At 27.7% G+C, this 8,138-nt stretch overlaps 1 protein-coding gene and 1 long non-coding RNA gene across 4 annotated transcripts; both read right to left on the bottom strand.

Moving 5' to 3' along the window:
- Positions 1 to 200: 200 nt before the first annotated feature.
- On the bottom strand, positions 201 to 2,765 carry LOC136090773 (uncharacterized). Of its 3 annotated transcripts, XR_010643709.1 has the most exons (5): positions 2,668 to 2,765; positions 2,434 to 2,546; positions 1,731 to 1,819; positions 1,412 to 1,525; positions 201 to 1,278 (listed from the first exon to the last, which is right to left on the bottom strand). It is a non-coding gene; the product is annotated as an uncharacterized LOC136090773 (long non-coding RNA). The 3 variants fall into 3 exon arrangements; XR_010643708.1 differs by having other exon boundaries at positions 2,429 to 2,760; XR_010643707.1 differs by having other exon boundaries at positions 2,434 to 2,758.
- A 1,540-nt stretch (positions 2,766 to 4,305) lies between these two features.
- On the bottom strand, positions 4,306 to 5,277 carry LOC136090828 (tigger transposable element-derived protein 4-like). The gene is made up of 3 exons (XM_065817804.1): positions 4,863 to 5,277; positions 4,413 to 4,568; positions 4,306 to 4,334 (listed from the first exon to the last, which is right to left on the bottom strand). Exons 1-3 carry the CDS (start codon positions 5,275 to 5,277, stop codon positions 4,306 to 4,308), a joined length of 600 nt encoding a protein of 199 aa, XP_065673876.1.
- Between the last annotated feature and the right edge of the window lie 2,861 nt (positions 5,278 to 8,138).

Below are 8,138 nucleotides of genomic sequence, written 5' to 3' on the forward strand. Positions count from 1 at the left end.
CTTTATATACATTATAGACACTTAAATTCATGAATATAAGATTTCAATTGCCAAAGGGACGAACATATGCGAAATATTTCTAAAATAAATATCTTGCAAATGTGAGTCGAACACTTTACCACTACCCTACTACTGCATTGGTCCTAAATCCTAAACACACTTTTATATTACTCGCAACCAAAAAAGTAAAAGCAAGTACATTCATATAAAGATGTTTTATTAACATCAAATGCATAACAAAATTATTTATTAAAAAACCACAAAGTCGTTTTTAGTTTCAAAATGTGGTCGAATTTCCCTGGATTTTAGTTTGGTCAAAATATATTTATGACGAGCTTCCCTGCCATATACTTGATGACTAGCCTCTGTAACTAATTTGACAGTGCGTTCTATGCTCTGCGCATGAGAATTCTGTCCAAGAAGTTGCTTGAAAGTTTATGTCAACATTAGCAATGTTTGTAACACGGCATTCTTTATCTTTACTTGTCCTTAGTTTTTTAATGACTAGTAACGCCTGTTCCCTTATGTTAGAATCTTCATCTCTAAGCATACAATATAAAAAGTTCTCAGGCAATAGACAATATGAATTTTTTTTAAGATTTTTAAAACAAATATTCTGTATTTCCTCATCTTGCTTTCTTATCTGTTCTGTCATTTTAAAGAATATACTCGGAGAATCCATAAATTTAGAAGACCTTTTGATAAAAAACCAAATGTATGCATAGACTTGTACAATAAAATTCACAAGCCTTACATGCTCTAGACTTGGTGCTTCAGTACGAGTATACAAAGCCATGATTCGAATTGCTAAAGTCAACAATCTTGCGTTTTTTAGTGAACCAATTTTTCTTCTAAAAAAAATGGGATTAACAAATCCTTTAGAAATTCCAAGACAATATTCAAATAATAGTCTTTGATCGTGACTTTAATCATTAATTGACATCTGTATTATCAAGAAGAAGAGCTTGTACTGAATTTAAACTATCATACTCTTTCAGAACATTATATACAACTTCACTTTGAAGTAAACCAGTTGCATCATTTGATGGAAGATTTTTATGAGAGAGATATGAACCATTTTTAAAACTATTTTCATTAGTAAAAGTTAAATGATGTTCTTTTTCAGTAACTCTCGACAAGCGAGTTTCTCCATTTTTAATGACATCCTTAAACTGAAGAACATTTTTATCATCTTTACCATCAACACCCAAACACACCAAGTTACTTAAATTATTATCATGTTGATCATCATATCTTGACATTATTTTCTTCTTCTCTCTATAAAACAACTCAAAGTATTATATTTAGCAAAATATCATATTAAATGGTTTGTAAATAAGCATTTATATAAACTAATAAATAAAGAGATATATTTATGTTTGTCTAACTTATATAAGGAAATAGTTTTTACCTCTCAATTTTGCTTCAATCAACAACTTGATTCAAATTTCCATGTTTAATGATTCCATAATCTAGAAGTAGAGCATTCGCTAGTGCAGCTGCAGCACGAGATGAAACATCATACCTACAAATAAGAAACTATGAAATAAATAAACAAAACTGAAAAAGCAAAGTATATTATTTATATGTGATCCCTTAACATTCTATATTCACCCTCTCCTCTCCTACTGGGGATGAACAATGAACTTATAATTTTTTTTTCATACTTTTAATATAGTATATATAAGAAAATCTCATCTAAACTCAATATGTATGAAAATTTTATATACCTGACAGCCTCCATTGCAAATTTATCAAGTTTAATTAAATTACATTGAGAACTTTTTAATGGATTATATTCTTCCTCAGAATCCTTTACCTGTAAAAATACTTAGTATTTAAAATATAAAAAAAACAACCATATATCTCAAGCAGCACACTTTGTAGGGCCAACATTTAAAAAACATTGAAACCGTTGAAACAAAGCTGTTTTAGCGTTGCCCCAGTGTGCTGTTTGCAATATATATATACATATATATATATATATATATATATATATATATATATATATATATATATATATATATATATATATATATATATATATATATATATTTATATATGTAAATATATACATATAATTTAGATAGAATGGATTTAATTTATTCTTATATACTATTATTATAGAAATGAACCTTGATGATAAACTTACAGATGTTGACACAAGTTATTTAGGAAAAAAATTAGATAAGTGTTTTTACTAATTTACTATTGCTCTGTTCTTTAAGAACATAGATTACTCATTTGTAGGTTATTATAACATAATTTATATATATATATATATATATATATATATATATATATATATATATATATATATATATATATATATATATATATATATATATATGTATATATATATATATATATATATATATATATATATATATATATACATATATATATATATATATATATATATATATACCTAACCTTTCCGGAGTAAATGTACCAGATTTTAAATTAGCCTTTCCTAGCTGATAAATACCCTTTGGACCAATCTTGTTTCTCTGGTCACGAATATATGCCCTGTCTTCAGAAGGGACCTTAAATATAATTTTTTTAAATAATCAACCACTACAGTTTAATTGAAGTGAAATCAAAGTATAATAAAAAATTCTTAGTACAATAATTGCAGATTAAAACAACAAATATTCTAATATATACAATAATAACGAGTTTTCCTGGATTTGCTCTTAGGCATTTTTTCTATAAATTGTTTTGCTATTAATAAATTATAATTTAAAAATCTAAAAACAACAAAACAATGCGCAATGCGCATGCCCACTTTGAAAAAAAAATCAAAAAATGGCGGTTTTCCTCGAAAATAGATTAGGTCTAAATAAATGTACATTTTTGTGAACCAGCCATTTTCCAGGCATTATTAGCAAGTACATGTTATACATTTTATTATTATTTTTTGATAATCTATTTACTCCAGGGTTACTATAGTTCTGATTCCAAAATCACTCCACCCTATTGCATATTTCGTGCATACGTTATTTTAATTGCAAAATCGTCGTAGTTAAATAATAAAAAGAGGAAGTTAATGACTTTCAACTAATGACTTTAAAACAAAGAAGTTTGCGCAAAAACATAATTTCGTGATGACAAAAAAACCCAGCTTTTTAATAACCAAAATAGTTTTAAGAACAAAACATAAGTAAACTGGTTACGTTAAAAAAAGATGGCGAATATTAGCGTTTTTATGTGTATTTTTTCAAAACTTCGAGATCGAGTTAGAGCCCTTTACTTTGATGAAATTTGTTATTAAATACCATATTTTTTCGTTTTAAACAATGATCTTTCAGAATCTGCAATTAAAATCTGTAAATTCCGCTGGAGGTGCGAAAGTGTATTAGCGCCGTTTTGTGAATAATTGGCCTTAACGTAAGGCAAAATTGAAGTCTATGGTCTCGAAAATGTTTGCGTAGGCCTTGGCCTTGAAACTCTTTATTATGGCCTTGTCCTTATAAATCTTTGGCCTTGTTCTTGGCCTTGTAACTTTTAGTCTTGACCTTGGCCTAGTAACTTGTGGCCTTGACCTTGGCCTTGCTACTTTTGGCCTTGTTAAGAACTCTGAATGAAATCTGGGATTTTGACAGGTCTCCCGTCTGGGGCCCAGTTAGAGTAAAAAAATAAAACTTCAATAAAATGCGTTAAGTGATCGCCAATTTAAATTCAAACTTTACATAGAAAACTTGTATAAATATAAACATTAACGCGTATAAATTATAGTTATAATTAAAGCAAAGTTTAGTTTTTTTCACTTTAATAAAGTTTTTCTTTTATTTAATTTTTATTTTATATATAAGAATTATTATTTTTTTCATAGAATTGTATCAACAGCATTCACGTTTATTAAGTTTTATGAAACGAGGAACCCCACACAATAAAAAGTTGATAATTTGATTTTTATTGTTGTTTTACTCCCATTGAGCATAAATTCTTAGCAATGTGAATTGCTTTTAATATTATAAAAGTAATTCAATAAAATTTTGCCCTTATAAAGGAAATAATTTTTACATATAAATTTACAGTTCATATAAAATACAATTTATATAAAAATATATAAATTGTATTTTATATGAACTGTAAGTTCATATAATTAAATGTATATGTTTATGAACTGTTAGCTATAACTGTAACTGTTTTAAGTTATATAAGTTATACCAGTTACAAAGTAAGTTGTACTAGTTATAATTGTATACTATAATTGTTTAACTGCAGTTATACAGTTATAAAGTAAGTTATAACAGTAATAAGTTATAACTCTAAGTAAAGCAACTGGGTATGAACTGTAAGTTACAGTGTAAGTTCATATAAATTATCAGCTGTATATATATTTAAACTATATTATATATAATATAGTATACACACACACATATATATATACTTCACTACATTCTCACCTTTCAAATGCATACTTTTTTTTTGGAAGTGCTTTATAAGAAAACCGAACTCATCTGCATTGAATATATCACGTGAGTTATAATGAGACAATATTGTTGGCAAAGTTGTTTCTCTCCTGGTAGCGGTCATTTCATTAGTAACATCTTGACTTTCACCTATGAAATATAAGAAAAGCAACTTTAAAAACAGCATAAACTTTATTAGCTATGGTTTAGGACTTTATGCAGTTTTGTTTGCACTTTATCCTCTTATTGCTTTTCATGCAGTACGTGGTAATAAGCCAAAACGTGGTTATGGCTTTAAACAAATTAAAACAAAAGAATTGGTTTGATAATTTATTGGTTTATTGGGGATGGAATAGAAATAAGAGTTCCATGTTTATTATTATTTTTTAGACAAATTACTGAAAAAAATGTAAATATCAATGAAAAAATAAAATGATAAAATACCTGATATTGTTGTAAACGATAGATTGTTTCTTTTTTTCCATCTATCTAACCATTCATTGGATGCTTGAAAGTTTTCACAACCAAGTTCTTTTGCAAAATGCAAGGCTTTGACTTTGAAAATGGTTCCAGACACAGGAATATTTTGGTGTTGGGTGTTTAATAGCCACATATGGCATGCTTTATTCAAATTCTCATTTAGGGAGACATGCATCCGCACTCTTTTCGCAGAAGGTTTTTTTCGACTTCTGAATATATTTTCTTTTTTTTCTTTTGACCATCCAGACAATGTTTGCTTTGGAATGCCATATTTCTTTGATATAGATACAGATGATTCTCCTTTGTCGAGTTCTTTAAGTATTTTGTATTTTTCTGATGAAGTTCTACTTGATGGCTTTCTTTCAGCAACCTTCGACATTTTTAGTAAATAAAATTTGATCAAAGTATAACCAAATCGAAGATATTAATGAAAATGTTTAGTTCGTTAAATTATGTTTGACACAAAAGTAATAAATTTTCGAATGTTCTAAGTTTTGAATTTTAATTGATATTTTTAAATTTTTAATGTAATAGTTATTAACAAATAGAATTTAATCGAAGCTTAACTGAATCGAAAGCTCTCTGTGAAAATGTTTAGCTATGTTTAATTATATTTGACACAAAAGTGTTTTATTTTCGAGCGTTTAAAATTTGGAATTTTTATTGAAGTATTGGAAGTTTTGTTATCATACGCACTTATATGCAACTCAAAAAAGTCCTAGTTAAGTAAAGTTTTTTGCTTAAGGGACTCAAGAAACAGTACGAGTTAGCGAATGGTCCGACTTAACCAGGATACAACTTAGGCAGATGATTTTACAGTAAGTTAATAGAAAATGTTCAAGGGAAATTGAAGTTCCGTCCAACTTATTTAGGGTCCGAGTTAACAGGATTTAACTGTGTATGTATATATATATATATATATATATATATATATATATATATATATATATATATATATATATATATATATATATATATATATATATATATATATATATATATATGTATATATATATATATATATATATATATATATATATATATGTATATATATATATATATATATATATGTGTATATATATATATATATATATATATATAACTTATTTAGGGTCCGAGTTAACAGGATTTAACTGTGTATGTATATATATATATATATATATATATATATATATATATATATATATATATATATATATATATATGTATGTATATATATGTATATATATATATATATGTGTATATATATATATATATATATGTATATATATATATATATATATACAAGTTTTTTATTAGTTTTTTATAGTTTTTTATTATTATATATATATTAAGTTATTAGAATGCTTGGTGCTCTGACACTTATGCTCTACCATCTCCCATACTCAATAATACTGAACACGATATTGTCTACAGCTACAAATACCTTGGAATCCTTCTCAATGAGAATCTTGATTGGGATGAACAATGGATAAAAGTGCACAACACTATAAAATCAGTACCACCTCTACTCAAGCACCTTAAGCATATCACACACTCAGCCACATTTTCTACAAGTCTACAGGTCTACACACACATCTTCTACAAGTCTACAGGTCTTTCGCTATTATCCACATGATATATAGTGCCCCAGTTCTTACCTCTTGCAGTCCTACAGCAAAAAAAGAGATACAGCATTTCCACAAAAATGCCTAACACATCATTAGAGTTGATGCAACCAACTTGAGCTGTTTCAATATTTGTTTTGACATTGAAGAATTACTAACGGTTGATGCGGAAGTTATCGGACAAAATAAAAATGTCAATAACTTATTTATAAATAAAAAAACAAACTACCATTATATTTTTTTTAAATAAAGCATTTATCTTTTAATAAAAATATATTATTTTTTATATGAAAAAACACCACCATCTGCAATTGATCTCAATTTTGCTCTGACGCCTTTCATATGCGACTGTAAAAAGTTTAAATCAATTTCTTGTAGTTTTAGTTTAATGCGATCAATCAAAACTTGCTCTGTTGAAGCTTGCCAATCTCTCTCGTAAACCTTCTGTGCCAAATGTCCCCAAAAATTTTCAATTGGTCGTGCTTGAGGCACATTTGGGGGATTGGATTCTTTATCAACGTAATAGACATATTGGTCCATCCAATTTAGAGAATCTTTAGAATAATGAGAACTTGCTAAATCTGGCCAAAATAAATAGTTAAAGTCTCCATGATACTTGTGAATAAATGGAAGAAGTCGTTTTTCTAAACATTTATTAATATAGATCGATGAATTGATCGCTATAGCCTTGGAAGTGCGAAACAATGGCTCGAACATACCATGGTCAGATATGGCTATCCACATTATTAATTTTTTTGGAAATTTCTCTTTTCCTATAAAACAAACACTTTCTGGGCATGTCTTTTTGTTGTTTGTGTATTATCCAGACTTTCCAGGCATGTTGTCCCCTGCAAAACAAAAGTATTTTTCGTCATCGATGACTAGAAGCGATTTTATGTTATAGAGTTGGTTAACTAGTTTCCTGCTTCTTTTCTTTGCCTTTATTTGTTGTTCTATAGTGTATTTTGGAGTCTTTTTACGTTTTCTATATTTAATATTCATTTTTTTTAACTGACAACCAATTGCCGATTGAGTTACACCGAATTTAATATCTATTTTTCTCTGACTGACCCCTTTTCGATTGTTGACAAGTCTCGTTAATTCAGCTTTCTTTTCTCTAGTTCAGGATGTCGGACGACCAGGGTGCTTTCTATCAGAAATGATTGAACAGTTGCAAGTCTTTTTAGGTTATCATATATTGTACTTCGAGCAAATCTTTCCTTTTCAAAATGATTTACGATTTTTTTTTTTATATTAGGTTTATTTACAAAAAACATTTTTAGTCGCTTTCGAAAAGATTCTCGTTCAGCTGCATTTAACCTCATTTTAAATAATTGTGTTTCAAAAAATAAAGTTTATATTTTATAGAACATAATTAGTTTTTGTGCTTTTTATTCGAAATAAATAAGCATATACAATTATATATTTTCTCTTATATATTTTTAAGAATTTTAAAGTAGTTTTGCAAGATTTGCAATGGTTATTAGGCGGGCAAACCCATCTGGGGCCCAGATGGAAACCGCGGCACGGTACCGCCGGAATCCCGGAGGGTTTTCTTATATAAGGCCCTTACGGGTTATTAGTGTAAGATTTGTTTAAGACCCATACCATGCGAACCCATATGTGCTCCAGA

Source organism: Hydra vulgaris, chromosome 14 (genome assembly GCF_038396675.1).
Source record: "Hydra vulgaris chromosome 14, alternate assembly HydraT2T_AEP".
Taxonomy (NCBI): domain Eukaryota; kingdom Metazoa; phylum Cnidaria; class Hydrozoa; order Anthoathecata; family Hydridae; genus Hydra; species Hydra vulgaris.

Coding starts and splice junctions, on each gene's coding strand:
- LOC136090828 (XM_065817804.1), bottom strand. CDS start 5,277: ATGTCGAAGGTTGCTGAAAGAAAGCCATCAAGTAGAACTTCATCAGAA. Junction 4,569..4,862: donor ATCGTTTACAACAATATCAG/GTATTTTATCAT, acceptor TATATTTCATAG/GTGAAAGTCAAGATGTTACT. Junction 4,335..4,412: donor AAAAAGTATGCATTTGAAAG/GTGAGAATGTAG, acceptor ATATATATACAG/CTGATAATTTATATGAACTT.